Source organism: Frieseomelitta varia, unplaced genomic scaffold, assembly GCF_011392965.1.
Source record: "Frieseomelitta varia isolate USP_RPSP 00005682 unplaced genomic scaffold, Fvar_1.2 scaffold_352, whole genome shotgun sequence".
Lineage (NCBI taxonomy): Eukaryota > Metazoa > Arthropoda > Insecta > Hymenoptera > Apidae > Frieseomelitta > Frieseomelitta varia.
In genome coordinates, this window is record NW_025110093.1 from 255,520 (window position 1) to 279,744 (window position 24,225).

A 24,225-nucleotide genomic window follows, 5' to 3' on the forward strand; every position below is an offset into this window, starting at 1 on the left:
GTCCGCCGAGTTCCACGTAGTTGTGGAACACGGTTCCAATTTATTACGCAGCGATCGTAAAAAGTAAACGAAGGGCCGTAAAGAACAACCGTCTCGAAAATCCGAGCTTGTACGTACACGCGGGAGGAGGGGGAAAATCGCTCGGTCACACTGTCGAAGGTAAATCGATGCAGACGGCGCGCAGGTTCGCTGAAAATCCGGTGTCGGACGTAACGAGAAGAAAATTCAACGCCGCGTGCGGCTGATTTATACAATAATAACGTAAGCGGCACACGGGTAGAGCGTAATGGTCCACGGTATGGAGAGAGAAAGAGCGAGAGAGAGAGTGGCGCGGAAGGGTGAGTCGTAACATTAAGGGGTGAGAAGAAATGTACAGCGTGGCAGGGGCCCGGGTGTATCACGGCATTTGGTCGAATGCCAGTTTACTCGAGTATACGAGTCGGATGGCACCAGAAATAGAACTGGCTTTGAGGTCGTCGCGTACGTAGGAGGGCGAAAGATGGAAAAACCAAGGTGGGCCGAGAACAAGAAAGAGAGAGAGAGAGAGAGAGAGAGAGAGAGAGGGTGGTTTGCTCGCGAAGCTGCCGGGTAGACAAAAGGACGGGGCAATATACGAAGCCGGCATAACCGCTTTCATCTGCTACGTCGACAGAGACCAGAGGAGGCGGGGGGGGGGAATAAAAATGCAACCTCCTACCAAGTCGTTTCGCCGCAACCTTACGAGCCTCGCTGCTCGTTCGTAGCGCTACTCCTCCGGAGGAACCGAGTTACCTTATGGCCGGTGTTCAGCTCGCACCAGAGCAAACGCACATTGCTACGCCAGCGACACGATCCCCCTTCCCCCTCCTCCCCTTCTGCTCGAATGTTTCTTAAATTAGACCACGTTTCCGCGTCGCCGCGAGATCGGCCTCGAAAAATTTTCACCACTGCTTGCAACAATTTCCACGGTTGCATCCACCGCGGGCTGCAACGTCTGCTCGCTTCGAAATGAAGCTTTTTTCTCGGGTCGGGGTGAGATTCCGTTGCCAAGTGGAGGCTGAGCCTTTGGATTCGACTGTTCCGTTTTATCGCGCGAACACGAGTCTGACTGTCACTCGGAAGGAAACGTTTCATCGTAGCCATGTATAAAAGGAAAGTGTTCGTAAAATTTGTCGTTGTCGTTTGTTAAATTTTAACTTGACGATTTATCATTTTAATGATTCCCCCTGAAATAAACGTAGCTAGCAATCGTGAACTTTTGTCGTGAACGTTGTCTCGGAAGACGCAGTTTTATTTCTCCTTCGCCTGGTTGCCAAACTTGCCAAACCAGCTCGTCGCTCCCCGATTTGTAACACTCGCGAGATGCTTCTCCTCGTTCGGAGGGATGATTCAGAGATTAACGCGAAGTCGCAGGAGCATAGTAAGATAGTTCACAGAAGCTTGAATCGATTGTGCTCTGGCTCTTTGAGAGCTCTCGTGGAGAGTCGGTGCGAGGGATGATGTATCGAAAGAAGGGTCGGCTGGAGATGAATGAAACCACGGATCCGGAAAGCGCGATAGATTTTCACTGTGCCCCTGTATTGTAACAGGTGGTAGAAACCCCGAGGATCCTACCCTCGGTGAATAGAATTTGTTAGACGACTACGTTTTCAAGAAAGTTAGCCTCGGTTCGTTGCGTGGTTGTTAACCAAGTCCTCGTGACTTCGGATATATTGTTGACTTTTCAGTAATAATTCCCCGGGGATTTAGTCCGCGCGAACGCCCGACTCCGCCGAAATTCGAGAACAAACCGGACGCCGGGTTTCGCGATCACTTTCTTCGTTTCGCGGGAGGAAATTGAAGAAACAACTAGTCACTAAGTGGCTCTCGCACGGAACATCCCTCGATCCTCCCGTTGCAAACGTTGACAAGGAAGTCACTCGATGAATAAAGTGTAAACTACCTTTCGGCGGCAGTTGCCAAAGTCGGAGGTCGAAAGTTGAGGAAAAGTGCCCGCAGCCAGCAAAAACGCCCGATGGAGTGGGAAGCGAAGTTCCACGTTGAACCGTCGATGAGTCGTACAATCGAATCGCCGCCGCCGTTTCTCCGGGGCTAAATTATTTACTCTCTGTTCGGTAATAAGAAACGATAAGAATCGCGCCCGGTGGTCTTTCTTTTCTGCCAGAGCCGCCATCATCCAACACGCTTTTGAATCGGACACACGATGAATGGAACCCTGTCGGATAACAACCGAAACGCGAGACGCGTGGAACTATAGTTTTTCGTTTGTTAATTGTCCGTTGGCGATAGAATTGATTCTTATTCATTTCATTAGAGTGTAATAAATTTTGTTTTTTTTTTTAATTAAAGCCATTTTTGAATTAAAATATAGTGACTGAGAATCATCACAGATTAATCAAGTTTCATCGAGACGTTTATTACAGTCTTTTATGATTTCTAGAATTGTACTCGTAATATTCTGCTCAGAAGATTTCATTGCGTTACTGGTTCGAGCGGATGTGAATCATTTTTCCTTGCGAGTAAAAAAACTGATCCGACAAACGCAAAGGGAACACCGGGTAAAACGTGAAATAATTAATAAATCAGATGGGCGTGGATATGCGTGGATATAATTGATATTAAAAATTTTCATTTAGAACCGTTTATATTCATCTCCCGAGCCAGGATTCATTACGAAAATAACGTAATTTAATTGACGCAAAGAAATACGCGTCAATTCGAACGGCGCCCTGATTAAAAACTTCCATTTGAAAATAATTCATGTTATAAATTTCCAATTTAAAATAATTCGTCTCTGTCTGGCGACCGTTTAATCATTGATCGAGGGAATATTCAATTTCTGGAAAGAGATATCTATCTACCTTCTAATATTTCCGTACCGTTAATATTTTCCCTCATTTGAGTAACCTTCGACAAAAATGAAAGGAACGAAAGCAAAGAAATAAGACACTGCGTGTTTCAGTACAGCATAGCAGAAAGAGAGGGGGAAGTCGATAATCTTTTGCGTCGACCGATACGAAAATGCTTGCCGTCCGTTTTTTAATCCGATTTCGTTTATCGAGGAAAGTCGAATATCGTTCGTGAAAAAAATTGCGTCGCCGACGCGAGAAACGACATACACAGCTCGTCTATCCGTCAAAGCGGATTACGCGAACTGGCTAGTGCCGCTCGTTGGTGATTTTTTTTCTTTTTCTCCAGCTTTCGACAACCACGGCCGCTTTCGAAATCGTCCAAGGCCGAATAATTAACTCGACGTATCGATTATAACTCTCGGAGGATAGGAAACATTCGTACAAATAAAATTTCAGGCAGAATAAATCAAACTCCCTTCTCTGTTAATTTATCAATAGACGGTGAATGATTATACACTCGTAGAAAGAAAGAAAGAAATTTCCACAAACATTCGTGGTTTCTTTATCACAGAAAGTAATTTCTTTCTTTTTTTGCGAAAACTTCGTTACGTTTTTCTTTTTTTTTTTTTCCTTTTTCTGTCTACGTGAATGAACGAGTGATCGATGAAAGAAAATTTCGAAGCGACCAAACGCGGTGTAAAACGTTCATTAGAAACTCAATTTAATGGAAAGAGGCTATTGCGTTATTTGATTAAGATCAATTTTTTAACAGGCGCCCATCGGGGTCGTTGATGGGGAATGTGGGCGCGGCATAAACCTGACCTCGACTAACCTAAACTAATCGGTGACCAACAACGATCCTGGGTCACAGAGCTTTTATCGATTACCTTTCTTCCGTTACACGTTGCTCCAGCCTAGACGGTAATACTGTTCGATTAACCATGCTCCTCTGATATTTCGTTCAACTCGAAACCTCGCTCGGCGACACTTCAAAAATTGCGGAGAAACCCGACGCTGTAATTGTCCGACCAAACGAAACCAAAACTACTTGTCCCATGAAAATTCATTCCGAGAGAAATGTTTAATGATTTTATTTTTTTTATTTTATGACATCAAGATCGCGCATCTACGCACGTGCGCTCAAAAGTAATTCAACTCTTCGACGGAAGATTTTCCTGCAAGTTAAACAAAACCAGTGCATCCACTGTCCGTTCATTGAAAAATCTTTTCCTGCGATTTCAAAAAAGATAAAATCTCAAAGACCGGCTTTACGTCCGTCATGAAATCGAAGGTAGAAGTACGAACATCGTGTCCCTTATCCTCTTCCATGTGATCGAAGAGAATTCGAGCGCGCAAGAGCCACGGAAGTACCAGGCCATTTGCGTACACGCAACCAGGCCAAGAACCGGTCACAATTTTACCTCGTCGACTGGATTTCAAGGTTTCCTCAGTCCTCCAATTATCAAGGTTCTCTAGCTAGAGTTTCTTTTCTTTTTCAAGTTTTTCTCTGGGAAACTGGTGGAAACTAAATTTGCTAAACTATCCTGTCGTGTACGATAGAAAGACACAATCCTTCAAAAATTATCGCGATCAATCGAATTTCGCGGTGTACGTTAACATCAATGGAGTTATCCCGTCGTGAAATTTGCGTTCGAGAAACCGCAGGGAAAGAAAGGAGATAAACGCAGAAAAATTCCGGGCTGGGTGAAAAGCAGTGGGTGGATGGTAGTAGCATTCTCTCCGAGTGTGCGATGAGGAGCTTGGAGCGCGAGAAAAGGAGGCGACGTTTCGCGATAAATTACGTTTTCAGCCGAGTCGCCAGGGAGGGAGGGGAGAAGTTTGGAAGCGGCTCGAATTATCGTCATCGTCATCGCTGACATTCCGCTTCCTCCGCGCGGAGAAAGCGCGCCATTCCGTGAGAATTATCCCGGCCGCGAAGTAACGGCTCGCATCTAGGCCATGAATTTATCATCCTCGCGGCGCAATCTCGCCGGCTCCAGCACCACCTTAAGGCGTGTATTAATTTTTCAAGCGGCGCGGCACGCTCGCGATTTAAAATTCACCTCAGTCTAAACAGAGGCTAATGCCGAACGAGTCTACGTAATTATACGATCGTGTAAGATTTATTTCTCCTTCTCTTCGTTTCTCTTTGCTCGTTTCCTTTCTTCGTTCTTGCTCGTGTCACGCGGCCGTCACTTGCGCGGGAGAAATTTTCGAGAAGCCGGAGGAAAGAAGAAGGATTTTGTCACTCTGAGGAGAAAGAGGAGAAAGAGGGAGACGCGAGCCTAACTGTCGGCACAGTTTCTTGGCGAACTAACTTCATTAGGACATCAAAGATGCGTCGGAGAAATTGCGTCGCGACACAGAAGTGTAAAGCGAAGGGGAGAAAGGCGCGGCAGCGAAGGAAAAGGAAGAAAGAGGAGGGAAAAAGGAATATCATCTCTGTAATTTCGCCCGAAGCGGCTGGATGGAAATACGAGCGCGAGTGAAACGAAGTGCGCGCAGTGGAAGTGAATTGTAATTGTCAGACACATGTTCCGAGGAAAAGGAAATTTCCTTTTTATTTATTTAACGCGCGCTGTATGTACAGTTGCATCCATAAAAAGTTCTTACGGTAGTATGAAACATCTCGCGAGGCTCGTTACGAATACATTCACCCAAAGTTTTCGTATCCGCGCGCGGTTGGAGCTCGAGCAGACGTACGTTCGTCTTTGACCTGTCATTAATATTGTAACGAGGTAACCAAATGTAAGTAGAAGTACAGCGAACGTGCACGTAGTTAAAAATTGATGCAGAACACAAGCAGTAATCTTAAATGTGTAATTACAGTTCCACTGTATATAATATTTAAACACGTAGAATTGAAGAACGCACGTTTGCATAAAATATTATGTGGCCTCGAATTAACAACCAGTAATTATGATAGTCAGGCTTCGCTGGTGCACCAACGAAATTTTAAAATGCATCGACGACATTCGTGAGTCGCTGTAATTTCTTACGTTCGAGACGAAGGAATACCAAGTGATAGTAAAATCCGCAATCGCGAATGCAATTACGGATTCGCCTCGCGTAATCACTGCACGAAAAAGGCGTGAAATGAAAGGAAAGTTTGCGAGCTAGTTCTGAGAAAGGGAATAACAGGTTAGGCGTGTAGCAACCATGGTTTCCGTGGGGTTTAGACGGTTGAACAGCGAATCCAGTATGGCTGCCTGTCTCGGGTAAATGGAGGGCACGAGGGGCTACGCGTGCACCCCTCGTGACTCTCGCATTTTGCATACTGATGAGCCCACTTTCAAGCCACTTCGCCTCCCATTTCCTTTCTTCCAACGTTTCCTTGTCACTTCTCAAGTTTCTGCTGCCTGCAGCCCTGTCAACATTACGCCGCCTCTTGATAATTGCCACGAGAATCGAGAAAGAAATGTAATTCTCTCGCTTCTTCCCTTCCCTCGCCCTTCGAAAATCCCTGCAACTTTTATTACAGTGTTACGTTTCGTTTCGTTTCGTTTCGTTGCCTCCTTTCTTTTCTCTAATTGTTGCCCAAATGTCTCTGCAAAATCTCTGCCATTTTTATTACCGGTTGTTTCATTCTGTTTTTGCTCTTCGTTTCTTTTTCTTTCTTGTCCTTCCTTTTCTTTCCTTTTCTTTATTGTTTTCCTCCGATTGTTTCTCAAGCGTTCTCTATCTATATGAATCGAAATTGAATCGGGACGAAGGGGAGCGGAAAAAATTCAATTGCATAGAAGAATTTCTAATAGTCCGGCTATTTTTCTCCGGCTTTTGCAACGCGTGCTCCTTTTGGGAAGAACGATGTTTTGTTGTTTGCTCGTTGTCACGGATGCACACAAGATCGTTACGCGGTGCGCTTATGCGAGTGACGCGATTGTCAAAAGCTGACTCTCGAAACTTTCACGATCGTCCCCCGGCCACTCGACATTATTACCATTTCGTCAGTGATATTCCGTGCGAATATGCTGACACACACAGTGACTACGGTATCGACGATCGGCCGCAGTAGTAGTACAACGCACTGGTCAGCCATCAGAGTTACCAGCTGGTTCTCGCACTTTTCGTTGGAATATTCCTCAAAATTCATTTGTTCGATAAAAGTGTACTTCAAGTAATCACCTTTAACTCTTTGTTAAACAAACTTTGTTTATAATTTCTAAAAACCAAATTCAGATGACATTGTCGGATGGACAGATGCCCGTCGTAATTTACTTTACATCATCAAAATTCTACATTCTCTCCGATTAATTAAAATCAATTAAAATTTGTGGATTAATAAAATAAAAGATTAGTAGGTTGAAACAAAATTAAATTAAATTAGAAACTGCTGTGCCTCTCAATAATCAATGATACAACGATCAATCGCTTCTAAAAGGACTAGCACTCGCTACGCGTTAATCAATTACAAGCGTTCATAAGTTTAATTAATTGAAACGAAAAATCGCGGGGAAAAATCTTCATGGTTCGTTGTCCGATTATAACAGATTTCCATCTGAAATTGTGCGCGACTGCACGCTAAATTTCTGTTCGCTTGTCACGCAGAGGTACTTACATAAGTTGAGACCGACTTCGATGGAAACGGATCCGTGCTAGCAAGCCGCTACTCATTCATTTCAACCTTCGTTTCAACCGAGACCGCGAAAATACCTAGAAAAAGAGCCGCATTTTCTCCCCGGTGCTCATTATTTCGGCTAACCGATAATTTCCCCGTTTTCTTCGCCGGATAATGGCCCCTGACAAATAGGAATTCGCGCGCAACCGTTCAGCGATCGATTGGAAACCGTCCAGGAAACGTATGCGGCGTTCCCTAAGCGTGCTTATTTCGTCGTTTATTTTCAATGACCGACCCATTTTCATATTCTTACGACTCTGCCTCCTCGTACAAAGACGATCACGCGATTTAATTTCAGTTTCAATTCACGCTTCATTTGCAATGTAATCTTTCTCTGATCAATGAAAACTTTAGCGATCGACGCAGGAGAAAAATCATGTATATACGATGAAGATTACAAAGGAAATTTCTGATCAGTGTTATTTAATTATTAACAAGAAGACGAAATGAATAAAAAAAAAAAATCTGCATCATCTTCGAAAAAGAATCCCAGGCACGGCGAGTGGTTATAAAAATCAAAGAGGCACAGAACAGAAATGAATCCTCTCCTGATCTTCTTCTCGTCCCGCGTGAAACAGAAAGAGAGTTCTCGAACAAAGTTCGATCATTAACCGAGCTTCGTGGAAACGGCTGGAAGCGAGAAGAGGAACACAAATCCGGGTGTATCCGGGTGAAACGAGAGGCAGGAGAAAGAAACGGTGAAAAGGGTTTACGCGGCGGAACCGTCATTCGAGCGCGGTGTAACGTGTCCGGGCTTATTTTCCCGCGTTGCACGGTCTCTGACGAAAGAATGACGATTGTCGCCTGATTGCTCTGCTCGGCGAGTCGACGCGTTTCAACCGACACCGGTCAACACAACAGCTTGGACGCGCTCGGCAATTGTCGTAAATTTGAAAAGTCACTTTCCTGAATCCGCTTCAACTGTTCGTCTCGCCTGACAAAATATCGAGGATCAACGTTAAGGACACCGGTCATCCCCCGACTTTTCTCTAACGAAATTCGAACCAGGTGCATCGCGTCGAGTTTGGTCAATCTCGAATTCGCCGGTGGAAAAAAGAGAAAAAAAAAGTATGCTTAATCAGCGAAATGGCTGGACGTTGACACGAGACGTATTTTTTCTTTTTTTTCTTTTTTTTCGGAGTAATAAAGATGATGTTCACGTTTTGGTGGTCAAGGGACAATTTTCACAACGGAACACAATCGACACAGTGGCCAGAGGAGGGAAATCGGCGTGTCGACCGAGGGATGAGGGAATATCCAACAGTCGGCCTTTTTGTCGGAATTTTTATTTCATACGCTTTCAACGTTTTCTCTGGGAATAGGCTAGAATTTTTCTACCCCGACCCCGGTAAGTGGCGGTCCGGTGTGCCGATGGCGTTTTCCACAATACTGAAGAGCTGATGGTCTCCATCCTGCAACACCGAATAGTATAAATTCGAAATAACAGCCTCGTCTCCTTCCTCCCCCCTCCTTTTCTTTCTCACCATTTTTTTTTCTTTTTCATTTTCGCCTACGATTCGTCTCTCCTTTCTCTGTTACCTTTTCACGGTGCCACAATATCGTATCGTTTCACCGACGATATATATATGTAAATAACGACGAACTTTTCCCATTTCACCAGCACCGTCCAATCAAAAATTAATACGAAATATTGAATATCAGCGGCAATTACGGCCAATCGTCGGTGTCGACAATGCCGTTGTAAACAGCGCGGCATTTTTCTGCCGGTAACTTGTTGATTGCTAATTTCTGGCGGCACGCCGCGGATAAAAATGAGAAACGAATAAAACGCGGGCGCGGCCGTGACTCTTTCATCAAACATCGCAATTTCCACTAATTGTCACTGTTTGCCGCGAAACAATGGGGCAATTGACGCGACAATGCAACGAAAAAAGCGAGAAACAAAATTCACTAAAATATAGGGGAGAAGGATCGATAATAAACGAGGGAGAAAGAAAAAAAAGAAAAGAAAAGAAAAGAAAAAAAAAGGGAGGAGAAGGTAGGCGAGTGACAGAAAGCGGGAAGCTTGTTTCGAAAATGTTCGTCATTCGGTATTCGCTTACACGTCCCGTAGTGGTGGATCCCTTCTAAGATCCGGCGTTAATTATGGGCTAAGTCCACTAAACCGGACTTAGGGTAAACTTCGTTGCACTTTCTGTTTAAAATTTAAGCGGAGCTTCGAGCTCAGCTTAGCGGGCCACCCTGTTCGGGTACGTGTAATTCGGCGCTGGCTGAGGCTGGCTTAACCCTCTATAATCGGAATTTCGTTCGCTTATTATAGGAAACTGGTTGCCAATTAATCGCAGCCGTTCGATCCAGGTTTAAGTCTGAAATTGATAATCTCTGAAAATTTTATATCTTTTCTTCTTAACGACATTCCAATGATAAAACGACGAGGCAAACACATTTTCGAGATCTGCATATGCATATAGATGTGTAAGATCGTAGAATTATAGAAGATTAATGCTCAACTTTTTATTTAATTCCAACGTGATCACGCCAATTTATCGTCGTTGTATCAATTTGTTGTATTTTCAATTCTCGTGCACGTTTCGTACGCCCTTTCTGTTTCTCCGAATGGGAAGATAGAACTTTAATCCGTAACTTCTCAAATTTCAATTAAAAACTTTTCAGTAGTCATCCTGATAAAAGGCGGCGGTTGCGAAAGGAAAGGGTTCGAACTTTCCTTTCTAGGGTTAAATTGTTTCAGAGGGTGTAACGCGTTCTCGGGGAGAATTTTCTCTCTTTCTCTCTCGATTGATTGAAAGAGAAAAAAATTTCATTCATTTCGTTCCTCGAAAAGAATTATTTATCGCGAAATTTTCCCAAAGATAAATATCGAAAATGTCAAAAAACTTTCAAATTGATATTCAGAAGATGATGATTAAGAAAAATCTAGCCGACTGAGACAAATATTACAGAAAGGAATAATGTTTTTACATTGTTACGGACGGTTGACGACAGAAATATATCATTTTTAGACGTTTATATCGCGCGATACCTTGGATTCTACGATTATCGATGCGTTTCCAGTCGGCTAATTCGACGAAAGTTCAGAAACCCGGAGAGGATATTCTTAAGAAGGATAAAGAACACCGGAGAAAGTTATGAAATATATCTGGGTTTCGTCGTTTGTACCGTATTATTATGGTGAAAGAGGATTATCCAATAATTTTCCGGAGACTGAATACCAGGATCATCTGCAAGCAGGATCCGTTGACTCAGGGTATTCGTTTCGGGCTACTCGGTCCCCGAGTCTCATCCCTCTTTCTCCTTCTCCTTAATTCCTCTCTATCATGCTCCCGCTTCGTTCGACGTTATGCACTTAACGATACCAACTAAGAATTCTCTTAAACTCCTCTCTCGAATGTTCTTCGTAACGAACGTTGCGATCCATTCCAGACGAAAGTAACCATTAAACAGCCGGGGATTTTCTTTTTTCTTTCGACGACAGAATTTTCAACGATTCGAAATAATTCGCGCTGAGAGGAGAGCGTTAGAGAGAGAGAGAGAGAGAGAGAGAGAGAGAGAGAGAGAGAGAGAGAAACGAGAAATCAAAGTCTATTTTCGATAGTTTTCGATAAACACAAGGGAAGAGAAAGACAAGTTTCATTAACGATCAATTTTATATTATCATTTATTCTGTTCGCGATAGATTTTCACGCGTCCTCGCTTTCAAAAAAACGCAACGTTCGCTAAAAAGCTTCCGAGCGACTGGGAAGCAGCGACCGGGAATTAGAAAATCAACAGAGCCCGGATCCATCGCGGCCCGATCCCGACGCGATCTCCAAATAATCCCTTTTTGCGGCCATTCGAATAGTTTCCACCGTTGCTCCTGGAAAACTCGTTTGAGCTGTGTCACTTTTGAAATATCTATCTGCGCGGCCGGCTCGCATGGGAATTTCGTAAAATTTCAAAACTAAACGGATATATATCGATAGAGGGACAGCGAGAGAGAGAGAGAGAGAGAGAGAGAGAGAGAGCGAGAGAGAGGGGGGAAAAAGGTAAAAGGGAAAGAATCGACAGCAACAACTTGGTCAGAGGAGGAACGTTTGCCCTCCATCTATCGAGGCTTTCACCCTCTCTTCCCCCCTCTCCCGCGCCCAGTTTCCCTCATCAAGCGCAAATCGTGAGTGAAGTTTCAATTTTGCATTCGAGCAGTTCGAGCCCGAGTTTTCCTACAGACACGTGTAGACGCGCGGCGGACTGGGAGGGAGGAGAGGAGGTTAACGCGTTCGATGTGCTTTCACGCTGTCGGGGCTGAGTCCGGGGAGTTAAATTTCAAAGGAAACTCATTTGAAACTTCGATGCCGGCCGAACGGGCCCTGGAAAAACTACTTTTCCACGCGGGATGCTCGGTCCACATACCTGGGTCCTCTCTCTCTCTCTCTCTCTTTCTCTTCGCTTTACCAGCGGCAAACTGTTCGAGCATTGGCGTCAGCCCGTGGACCGAGAGGAAGGAGACCCCGCTACACCGTTGGATGTTGGATATTTCAAAACCAGCTGCTTCCGACAACGGCCGAAGAAAGGATCCGGCGAAGAGCCCTCGACAAAGGCGAAAGCCAGAAGCAGCTACGCGGTATGCCGTCCTGATACCGGCGAACGAGAAAGATCGATGAACCCAACGAGACTTCCTCTTCCTCGCACTGGTGCAGCGACACCTGCGCCTCGAATCGCGCGACTTTTACTCCACGGCCGGCGATTCCCATTCCCTTCTTTCCACTTACGCGCGGTTGGACGAGATTTCGGTGAAATCGTGCGTGAACATTCGCACGACTTGCTCGTTTGTGGACTGGAGTGGTAGCTACACTGCTGTCGAACAGACATTCATTTATTAACTTTTTGATTCTTCTCAAGGTGTTGGATAGTGGTGTAGTTGTTGTCAACTGCATGCTTCGACCTGAGTTCAGAAGCTCCGTTAACTCCTTTCATTTCACTGGCCGAGAAAATTCCTAGACCTGACGGAGGACGTGTGAATGCATAAACGCGCGTCATCGAGAATGGAGGGAAATCATCGCAAATTGGAGACGAGGCACCGAGGAAACCGCAACACCGGTAGAAAACCGGTATTCCGGTGGTAACGGTTAAACGAGAATCGATCAACGTCGATAAGCATGGCGTTTCAATGGAAATTCACGCCGTTCGCCAGGAAAGAATTCCCCGAATTCTCCGCTCTCTCCCGGGAGCGGATTCGTTAACTGCTTGGTTCGAGCGTAAAGCAAAGAGGGTGGGATTGGAGGTGGGGGAACGTAAGAATAAAAAGGGTCTGAGAAGCAGGACTATCAAATCTCGTTTCCCCGTGTAACAAATTTCCTTCCTTGGCTATTCGTTCGGCAAGAGAGAGAGAGAGAGAGAGAGAGAGCATCAATGGCATCCAGTCGATGCAAAGCGAGGACCCGTGGAACGGAACGGAAAGGAACGGTCAAAGCACTTTCAAGCTCTGGCTTCCTGATAGCCAACCACCTAAAAAGATCGATCATCATCCGCGACTTACGATCCGCATTGAAATTCTCATTCCCTCGGGATCTCCCCTTCTCGCTCTTCATGGAAGGATTTTTTTCTTCTCTTTTTCTCTTTCTCCGTGCGTTTCGCTCGATCGCTATGAAACTCATCCATCGGAGTATCGATGTATGTAACTGGAAGGGAACGAAAACGGGAGAAGAGCGATCCTACGGAAACAAACGGGAGAAAGGAAGAAAGAAAGGGAAACGGACAGGCGAGAAAGAGGGGTTGCCACGTGAAATTCATTTCACTTTCCCACGAACCGTCCACCTTTCTTTCTTTCTCTTTTTTTTTCCTACTTCTTATTCACCCCTGGAAATCTGGGATCATTTGAAATCAACCCACGGTCGTGTCCAACCCTCTCTCGGCCAATGGATCCTCATCTGTTCGAAAGCTACGATATCCAAGCTACGTTGTACGATACCGCCAAGAGGAGAAGAAATCGCGTTTCTGGACACCCTTCGTCCATCGGACGACGACTTTTATCCCTCCACCCCACCCCTCTCGTTCCCCACCCCACGTGCTGTAACACGGCAACGCTGATCGAGTTTTCATCCCGGGTTTCCGCCGCGAGGACCCTCGTAACCACCTTCAACCCCTCGATTTTTATTCGAGCCACACCGGCTTCGTTTATAACTTCGTTCCTTCGTCGAACCGTCTCTACTCGATACCTAACTTCGCTCGCTGCTCCTCGTCTCGTTCGTTCCTTCAATCAGGTGTCGGGAGGATTTCCTATTCTCGTATCCCTACTCTCTCGCGGTTTAATTGTCCAGTTAAAGGCCAAGTCGTATTTTTTTTTTTCTCTTTTTTCTTTAAACTCAAAGTATCTCTGAGTATCTGTTTCGTCTGCTATGATTTTTGTAGCATTTCAATCTCTCACTTAAACTTTCGCGTGTCCCTTCTGGAACTTAAATTCAGTTCCAAAGGAAAGAACGCGATTGATAAATTCGTTTCGCAGTGAGAACGAACGGTCCCTTTCCCCCGATAAATTCTCCGAGCAGATTCTGTGTCGTCGTCGTCCAGAAAATATTCGAGCGCGTCGTCATTCCGGCAACAGCCAACCCGGAAAGGAAAGATCAGGTGACGAGGTGAGGACCTTCGCATTGTGCCGCGTACCGTGCACACTCGGACACCGCAGAGGATTCCCCGAATTACCATAACGACATGCATGTATGTAGGAGAATCGTCGGAATCACGGCGAGATCCTTTTGCCTCGCGGGAATTGCGAATTTTGGCTGACCTTGGCTAGAAGCGCACTCGTGGGTGGTCCCCCGTTCGCAGCGTGGCGTACTCACGAGGATCCCGCCAGTTTATAAATCATGCAAATCGTCTTGCTTTGCCGCGAGCCAGCGAAAGAAGACAGTTCCCCGGGTAATTCTCGTTATATCCCCGAAGCAGCTTTAAAAACCGGGCGGGAATTTCTTTCTTGTCGAGCCTGTTGTGACGCGATTTTTAATTTACATGTTGCTCGTAACGCGTTATTAATAGACGATGGTATTAGAAGAGCACAATGGTTCTCCTCGCGATACGCACGCCATTTCGTTGCCCCGTAAAAGCGCGAAGCATCTGAAATATGCATTCTCGCAGCGCGTGTGTTTTACCACGTTGTTGAGAAAGGGTTTAAAATTTCCTTTTTACGTTAGAAACCCCGTGTTTTTATTGTGCATGGTTTTTTCAGGGACTTTCTTTCCTTTTCTCTCTCTCCCTTTCTTCCTTCTTTATCGTGTACTTACTTCCAGCTTCTTGAAATATGCTATTATCCAGGGAAGGAAAAAGGAGAAGAAACTCTACGAGCCGTAGAATCTCGAACGCGCGAGGATTCAACGAATGTTCACGCCTCGACTGTAGAATGGTGACGAGGAATTTTTTTCCTCGCGAGACGAAGATGCAACTAATATTCAGACGCCGCCGTGAACTCACGCTCAAGCTCAAGCTCAAACCGAATCCGATCGATCCGAAGACCGTGTGCAAACGCCTGTGTGTGAGAATTTGGCCGAGTGTGGCTCAAAGTCAAACGTCGTTCGATTTTCGAAAGCGAAATAACGAAAGAAAACGGGCCAGTGAATCGAGAAGCGTGTTTTACTTCGCTGCGGTACAATATCGCGGTCGGGGACGTCGTCACCGTGAAAGGATCTCGCCCGCCTTCGAAGGAACAAATTAATTCGTGAAACGTTCTGTTCGTCGGAACAAACGGATGGTCAGGTTCTGGAACGGACGGGAAGAGAAAGCTCCTCGGGAAGGGTGTGGAATTACCAACGTGCATACATACATATATGGAACAGCGGTGGGAATCCCGGTGGGATCCCTTTCGTCCGATTCTCATCGGGGAATTTCTTGCGACCTTTGCGAAGGACTACTAGATGGTACGCGTCCGGATTACATCAGTATGGATTGCGCGTAATACCCTGTAAACCGCGCGAAGCTTTCTTTCGTTTTTGCCCCGGCTTTCATCTCGCTGGGAAAGCGAGAACGATCCACGATCGGAAACCATCAAAGCGTTTCGTTCTATCGCGGTACACGTGATCAGGAAACTGTTCCGCCCGCCATTTCAGTCAGATTCCATTACATTCAGATGTTATCAAATAGATATCGTACGTGCAAATATATATTTAGCGCATATACACGTGTGTGAGTGTGTGTGTGTGTGTGTGTATGTTTCGTAAGTATCGGGATGCACCGTCGTAAGTTACAAAGGCCGATATGAACCGGAAAAATAATTAGAGGAACTTTGAGATTCACCATCGAACTGATTAAAATAAAATGGTAATATTTGGAAATGATCGTTGAATTTTGACGTAGTAAAGTAAAGTAAAGTTTGACGTAAAAATCGACTAGTGGGCGTACAGAAGAGAAAAAAGATGATATTTCAGAATTAATTATTTCGTTTGCAATCTCCAGGATGTACTACATATTTTATTTTCTCCTCGTTGAAGATACCAGGTTTCAATTCCCCTTCTGACGATAATCTCAATCGCCAAAGTATATTATTATTTAATTTCGATAAAACGCGCGTGACTACGAACTCGCGGACCCTGATTCGCGCGTGCGTCTCGTGGGTTACGTCGTTCGCGATGAATTAATCGGTCGGTTGGAAAATTGAGATTCCCCGGGGAATTTTTTAATATCCACAGAACGGAACGAAGAGTGCAGAGAACCCGGCTTTATTATGTTTAAGCGGGCAAGCTTAATTACGCGGATGATGGGCACGTAGGGAGAAATCACGGGGCGAGGGATCGCCCTGCAATCGCAAACAATTCTCCGGCTAATTAGCCCGAATCTAGACGTAAATTGCCGATGAAATGGCTTTTAGAATCCATCGTGCTGCTCGGCCGGAGCGGAGGAGCAAAAAAAAAAAAAAAATAGGAAAGGAAAAAAGAAAAGAGAAGAAAGAAAGAAAGAAATAAAGGGACAGCGTGGTGGAGCCGCTGGAACGAGAGAAAGAAAAACGAGCGCCGAGAGACAGACAGAGAGAGAGAGAGAGAGAGAGAATGAGAAAAGTTAAGAAAAAAAAAATAGAAGAAGAGAAGCGAGAGAGGAAAACACGGAGTATGATAAAACGCGGAGAGGCGTATAAAAACAAAAGGTGAGAAGAAAGGGAGAACGAATCGTACAAAAGGTACCGCCCTTGAAGTCATTACTGTACCGTGGTTTGGATCCGTGGCAGCCGTGGAAAGTTTCTTGGTCGCTTGCCAGACGCCCACGCGCGCGCGAGCCGCTCTCACCTACGAAAAATGCCAGCCGAAAGAGCCGAAAATACCAGCGAATCGTCGTTTGACAGAGAGAAACGAAACGAAAAGGGACACGCGGGTGGTTGCGCGAACAGGCACCGCCGCGAATTTCACGGGCCACTTAGAAACGATACTCGTGACGATTCTTTTCAACGATGTCGGTCGTCGTGAGTTATGAAATATAGCTGCTCGATCGGGTGTGGCTTTCATATTTCCTCGGAGCCACGGAACGTGGCTCTTTCTCTCTCCCTTTCGTTGTTTTCGCCGTGAAAACGTCCACGGTGATGTACTCTCTGTCGGAAATACGAGTCCAATCGTTCATAAAGCTTCTGGAGTATTGCCTGAAACGGTGCTCAACGATAGGTGGAACCTACGTCGGAGCGATTTCTCCTTTCTCCAGCGGCCTCTGCCGCTCTATTTTCTCGAGTTCAGGGTTGTTGCATCGGCCAGATACTCGACGATTCTCCGTCATCGTGCGGAACAACGTCTGATGAAAATGGTGTTTGGAGATCTGATAAAGGGAATTCACCGTCGTAAATCGAACGTTCCTTTTCATCTCTCTCGTGCCAGGGAGATCGTGGTCGCTCGAATTAAACGCTCGAATATCTGAGACGTGAAATTCTCTACGAATCTACGAGTGTTTGCGTAATATTGCCTCTCGAGTACACACTTTGCGCGCTGATTTTTCCTTCGTGCAAATTTTCAGAAGAACGGAAGTAAAAGTCGTCTCACTGAACAACACTAAAATAATTAATGAACGTTCTGCACTGCGAGAGAATTAAAAATCTGTACAACGCAGTATATGAAAGTGTAGAAAACGAGTTTGTTCTTTAACGAACAGCGAGTCTCTCGATGAAGACAAGAGAGCAAAGTTCCTCGTCAATTGGAATCGTAGAAGGGACAGTGAACGATTTTCGAACGATCGACACGTAGAGCCGATACAGAGAATCTCGCGCAGATTCGCCGGAATATCTGACGACAATTTGAAATTCAAAGGTCGGAATAAAGTCCCTGGGCGACGGTCGTTCTTTTGTCAGTTTTATTAGGTTGCCGTGGATTCCACGCGGCTTAAGCATAATTCGAGAGCACAATAACGTCTGGTAGAGTGGCATTTTATGAGTCCGCAGTTTATGGATATTTCGGACGAACACTAAACGCTGCCACTCATCCCATCTCGATCCTTCGATGTTTCGACTGGCCGAACGGTATAAATCTGAAATCGCAACACCACCGTCGTAAAAAGTCTCATCGAGAGTGAATCGATTTAGCTCCGAAGTAATAAAAATTTTTACCCCTCAGCCGGGAAAATTTGCTGAGAGTAAGAGATCTTCCATTCTAATGTAGTGGTAGCTCGCGGACTATCGCTCTGTCAATTCTAAGACGTGTACACTTCAAACATTTGATTACCTCGTGAATAATTTCGTTTCTCGTTTCATAGGTCCTGTTTCTTTTTTTCAACGACTCCTCAATTATATTTACTACTATCATTGCCAAACCTTAATATTTGCCCAAAAAGAATTCTACAATAGCATCTCGTAGCTGATTCGTTACAGACAGGTTTCGGGCTGACGAAATTTCTGAAAATTTTGTGCCGATTTTCACAAGCATGTCCAAATATTTTCGTAAGCCAGTGACTCGCGTCGGTTCGCAGATACGGAACATTGTATTTAGGGCAGGATCGACTGTTGGTTCGAATAATCTCTCAGAGGCACGTCAACGAGAGAACGGTGTCATCAGTTTGACCCTGTTTTCGCCTCGGTTCGATATTGCGATCCGCGTCCCCGCGGCGTCGAGCACTCGCTGATCGTGGTACCTGACAGTAGCAATAACGGTACACGGTCGATTAGACTGCCTTACGCTCGACTTTATCCTGTCCCTCCTTTTCTTTTCCTTCTGCTCTTTCCTTGTATGTGTTTCCTGGCGACTGGCTTACAACCGCGATACCCGTTTTACTGCGCGTTCGCACGTGAATATCGATAACCGGTCGACACAACTTGGAATTCCTATCTCTCCGCGGGATGTGTAATATTAACACTTTACCCGACCGGCATCCGAATAATCGGATTTTTCACACCGACGTTTATCGACCGGAGCCTTGAACATTCGGATTTTTCGTTTCAGTGCTTCACCGATTGAATTAGCAGCGCATCAATTATGTTGTCGTTCACTTGTTACTGATCGTGTCGTAAGCTTACTTCCCATACTCTTCAAATATTTTTGAAGTATCACTCCCTTCTGCAGTGAATCAGAGTGAAACGAAGAGCTTTGGTTGAACGATTTGTCGGTTCTTTGGAGAGTGATGGTGATGATAGCGGACTGACATCGACAAAGAGGGTGAAAAGTGTCAAGAGCAGTAGAGACAAAACAATAATTTGACTTAATTTAATTACTGCAGTGGACATTTCGTTTTTGTTTATTAATAAAAATAACGCAACGTTCACGGAGTGAAAGAACGTAATTGGAGATCGCTCTTGCCTGTAGTGAAATTTTTTTATAAAACGGAACAGAGCGGAGATAAAAAGAACTTCAACTTGAAACTTCAAGAGGAGAGAGTTTGAAAATTACAAGAGAGGTAGAAAGTTTCGAGAGAGAGAGAGAGAGAGAGAGAGAGAGAACTTCGTTTATTTAGAGGATCTGTCAGCGTTGCAATCTGTAATTCGTAACTTGTAAAATTTCGCTGATGATATTAGTTCAATTGCGCGGCAGGGCTGGCTGCAGTTGCACGTTTTCCGAAGCGGGGCTTTGGAATCCCCACCCACCGAAGGCGAAATCTTCGTGGGAAACGTTGCAGGCAGCTCGATTTTTTCGTACAACGGAAATTCGTAAAGGACACCGTCGTCCTTCGATATATATATTCTCTTACTATCCCGACGTACCTCGCTGTTCGCGGCAGATATACCTCACGTTCGCGAGTTAAAAATATCCGGATTTTTAAAATATTCTATAACATATACGCGCGGAATATGGAATATGTTTCGGAGAAGTTTTCGTGGAAACTTTCAGTGAACCTTCCCGACTCAGTTTTCATATAGTTCGACGTGACGCACGACGAACCCACTGCCATTTCTAAGGTTTAATCGCTTTTTTATTAAATTACATCGAACGCTAAAAGCAGACATCGAGGAGTGATTTTAAATAATTAAATTCTGACAAAAAAAAAAAAAAAAAAAAGACACAATACTCGGTTATATCATATGGCAAACGAGTTATCAAGAAAATTCGAAGCTAAAGCAGTTTACGAAGATTTCGCAGACAGAAGGACAAAAATCTCGACTGTGGTCGCGTACATCGAATTCTTCGCGATCTTGAACATTTGGTACATTCGATAATTTGGAGAATTTAATAGAGGCAAGGACGATAGAATGAGGGAGTGAGGGGGAGGGATGGCTTAAAAGCACGCTGCGGAATCGAAATGTAGAGGGGAGGCCAGGTATCCTGGAAGTTCCCCGGGAGCTAGTTTCCAAGCTACGATTCTCCGGGAACGACGATCGACAGAGTTTCCACAGTGTTTATTAACCGCGAGACCAGCGAATCGTAGACTCGAACGCGACGCCTCGGGGCGTTCGCACGAATACCCAACTGTCCAGAATTATGGCCACGAAGATTAGGAACGAGCCCCGGACCGACATAGAACCCGCCTTGGAAATCCGTGCTGGGGAGATCGTTGGAGCTTCGGTGTCCAAGATCACGACGCCTAACGTCGGAGTCGGGCCCCGTAAACTCACTGAGCTGAATTCTAGCATTGTCATGGTGATCGCGGCGATAATGGCCGGCGGATTTGCTGGAATATCGATGGACACCTTACTCGATGGATTTCCTGGGAACGTCCGAATATATATGTACGAAGTCCAGACGATGGAAAACATTTGGCATTTGCAACTGGCGGAGAAATCGAGGATGAAATTGTGAGTACCTTGATCTCGATTGTTTCATTCTACTTACAGTTAGCTTTGGACTTTTGGATGGTAATAAATTGTTGAGCAGTGGTAGAAAATAATCATCAATGTTGGCTGAAAATTAGTGCTCGCGTTTTTTGTTGGAAAATTTAATTTCGTTTTATGTTTCATGCCACGAGACTGGATTATCTATATTTGTAATAATATATAATATATAATTATCTGTAATTAAATGTAGTTAAGCAGGAGAAAGCATTCGTTAGTAAACGTTACAATTGTTTATAGTAAAATGTAATATACAGTTGTTTTGTAAAAATGTACGTTTTGCTAACACTTGCTACACTAATTAATCAATCACTAATTAATACTTAAATACTCGTGTAACTTTAGATGATATCATACCGAAAGAGTTAAATCGTTATTAACTATAATTCGCGTCAGTATTCGGAATGAAATGAGAAAAATGAATTTTCAACATCTTTCAACATCGAATACATGCGGTACACTTTCATATTTCAAAGCAAAAAGATGTGGTTTCTCTCGTACACTTGAATTAATTATCGTTGTAATTTAATTTCACATTGTAAATTATACGTGCTTTGCTTGCACGACACTAATAAATTCGGCAATTGAACAAACAAGATTCTACGAGTAAATTTTACTAATCGTAAGCCTGATAGATTTCACAATCGTAGAGAAGTATGACAAATTATCGTGCAAGAGGTCTCGCGTTATTATAGTAATAAAATTCGACTTTTCATTTGTTATCCGATATCTGATACTCAACAGTCTCACGGTATCCATAATTTCTGCTGCACAATAGCGTAGCTTTCATCATTTTTGCATAATTTCACGACTCTACACACGATTCGTTAAACACAGCACGTATACGATATGTATTTTCCATAATTTATTTTATACTCTGTGTTTGAGCTAAAAACAAAAAAAAAAAAAAAAATGGACGCAATCAAATAATCAAATACGATTCTTCAACAAAATTTATAACGACAACTTACTGATTCATTTGACGTTCGAATCAAACCGAAGGGGATAAAATTGTACACTCGATCCAATAAAACACGGTTCGAAAGAGATTTTCTCAAAAATGACCCGCGAAATTAGTTACAACACGAAATTTTCGAAACGCATCTCCCTTTCGTTTTTGATAATTTCAACGTGATATTTCCAATTGTTATTTCACACGTTGACAGGATATCGTTAATTATACCCTCCACGAGTGATAGTTAGCGCGTGATAACGCGCAAAGGGACATATATCAAAATGCAGAGGAAATTCCGACGGGTTGAAAAAAAAAATAGCTCGACGAATGAACATCATCACGGTGGCCCGATTTCGTCCGAGCATTGTTATGGTGATAGAGTTCGAGAATCAAAAAAAGAGAAAGGGAGAGAGAGAGAGAGAGAGAGAGAGAGAGAGAAAGAGAAAGGGAAAAAAGGGAAGGAGATGAAACGCGAGCGAAGAGCAATACGCCTGCACGAGTGTATGTTTGTTACCAGGTGAGTTTTGATACCGCTTAATTCGTTGTTTCGACGATAACGCGAATGCATCGTGAACCGAGCAGGGGGGCGGAAAAAAACCTTCGATTTCCATTTAACCCATCGAAAACTCGTTTTCGCGTGTGTTTCTTTAACGATCGGGGAAAGGGAGGAGGGGGAGTGTGCCGGTCTGTTCGATATTTAGCTGCAAGTTTTTCTACAATTTCGTTTCTACGCAGACCGACCGGCTGTTGAAAGTGACGACTGGGAAATAGCGAGTCTGAATACTTTTGCAAAGGTCAGAAATGTTTCTGTAACAGTGGGAGTTTGTATATTCAATATTTCAATCTTCGATTCTGTATTGAAAAAATTCGGTTTCCGAAATCGCCACGCCCGCGTGATTTTGTTCCAGGAAGCGTCTACGAGAGAGAATAGCCGTGCATCTTTGGTTCGTCGGCGAGTCGGACATCGAATCGTTTCCATTATCACGCGCACGTATATACCGTGGTTTCTATTCCTTCGAATCTAAAATTCCTATAAATTTCAATGCTCGATATGATTCCGGTCGACGGAACGAACCTTTCTGCGTGTGTGCACTTGTGTGTGTGTCTAACGTTTTATCGACTCGTGAATTTTTTTTTTTTTTTTTTTTCAAGTAAAAATACTGAAGCTGGAATTCAGAAAATTTCTGCGATCTTGTCTGTAGAGAAGGATCGTGGAATGGAGATGCGCGTTCGTCCAAGACGAGCGTACACACGGCTTTGATTTTTCGACCAGCGTACGTGAACACAACGACGAGCGAGTGGACTCTTCTCGTGCTATTTTCTGCCGTGGAATATCGCGCGGAGGCACATGACGACAACTTTTGATGGAATTCGTGGGCTGGATGCGAAGCAGACTGCCTCAAAGAACCTGAGAATCGAGTAAGTACTCTCTCATTTACATTCTTGCGTTTTATCCGAGTGCGAATTTACAAGCCCGTAGGTACTCGTGGATATTCCAACAGCGTTGGTTCAGTTCTGCGATTTTAATGCAATACTTGGAAAGATGAGTTTATTAAAGAGAGAGAGCATAATTATATATTAGCATAAAATATGTATTATTGATCAATTGCGGAGAACGATTTAACTTTTCATTCACTTTGCGCATTCTTTAGTATAAAATATCGCACGACATTTAGGTCGATTCGTTTCGATTCGTTCTTATCAATGAAAATGACAATTAGTCAAACTATGATTCTTTCATTACACGCGTTGAAAATTCTACTGTAATAATTAATACTAGTTGACAAGAGGATGTCAATCATTCAGAATGGTTTGAATGTATAAGCCATAGAATTCTCAAAGAATTCAATGGAGTTGAATTTTTCCATTGTGAATGACACCAATCTCCAGCGATATCGAATTAGCTTCGCGAAAAGAGACCCAGCGAAAGTAAACCAGAAACGCGTGAAAGTGTTGCAATGATGTCGTCGATCGCGTTGCACCCTCGACGAGGATCTCGAGGCCTCCGTTGTCCACAAACACGTTCCTCCGCTCGCTTTAATCCGAAGTCAAGTGCTGTTTTCGCCGGATAAACTTTCATTTGTCGAAAAAAAAAAGAAAAAAGAAATGGTGCACAACCGGGACAGTCAAAGGACGAACGTGGGGACGGCGGTGAAAGAAAAATGGTTAGAGAGACCCGAAATGAGAGATATTAAAAGTGCTTTACGCACTTGCAAATAAAAATCGTTACGGGCGATGCTCTCTCTATCTCTCTCTGTCCCTGTCCCGTTTGAAGTTGTACCTGTGCGTGTCTTTTTTATACGCGACGCGTGCGTGTATAAAGTAACAAAAGAGAGAGAGAGAGAGAGAGAGAGAGAGAGAGAGAAGGAAAAAAGAAGAAAGAGGAATAAAAATACGGCAAATAGAATTATTTCTGGAATAGAGGGCGTTACGCGCGTCGGATTTCGCACTGTAAATGCCATCGTATAAAAGTGAGACGAATAATGAAAATGGTTTTGCGACCGGTGCGCCGCGTGTTCAGTGTTTCGAGTTTGCCACTGGCCGTGCATCGGGATTATGAAAAATCCGTGCTCGACGTTAGAGAAATTTAATGAAAATTTTTAATCCATTCCGCTTATTCTTTTCTGTCTTTCTTTTTCTTTTTTTTTTT

General features: G+C 44.2%; 2 protein-coding genes across 5 annotated transcripts in view; one reads left to right on the forward strand and one right to left on the reverse strand.

The window, feature by feature from the left end:
• The window catches only part of LOC122530679 (fibroblast growth factor receptor 1-like), a 121,673-nt gene that overhangs the window by 24,456 nt on the left and 72,992 nt on the right, over positions 1-24,225 (reverse strand). The window lies entirely within an intron of this gene.
• On the forward strand, positions 1,309-23,135 carry LOC122530680. 2 transcript variants are annotated; one of them, XM_043657840.1, is made up of 3 exons: positions 1,323-1,399; positions 20,026-20,584; positions 22,778-23,135. In XM_043657840.1, exons 2-3 carry the CDS (start codon positions 20,271-20,273, stop codon positions 22,938-22,940), a joined length of 477 nt encoding a protein of 158 aa, XP_043513775.1. In that variant the 5' UTR covers positions 1,323-1,399; positions 20,026-20,270; the 3' UTR covers positions 22,941-23,135. The 2 variants fall into 2 exon arrangements, 1 of the variants encoding a protein (XP_043513775.1); XR_006307069.1 differs by lacking the exons at positions 20,026-20,584; positions 22,778-23,135 and adding an exon at positions 5,158-5,345 and having other exon boundaries at positions 1,309-1,399.

What these genes read in the sequence shown, in the direction of transcription:
- LOC122530680 (XM_043657840.1), top strand. Translation starts at nt 20,271, where the DNA reads ATGGCCACGAAGATTAGGAACGAGCCCCGGACCGACATAGAACCCGCC. An exon ending in GAGAAATCGAGGATGAAATT is followed by an intron (nt 20,585 to 22,777) that starts GTGAGTACCTTG and finishes TCTTGTCTGTAG; the next exon opens with AGAAGGATCGTGGAATGGAG.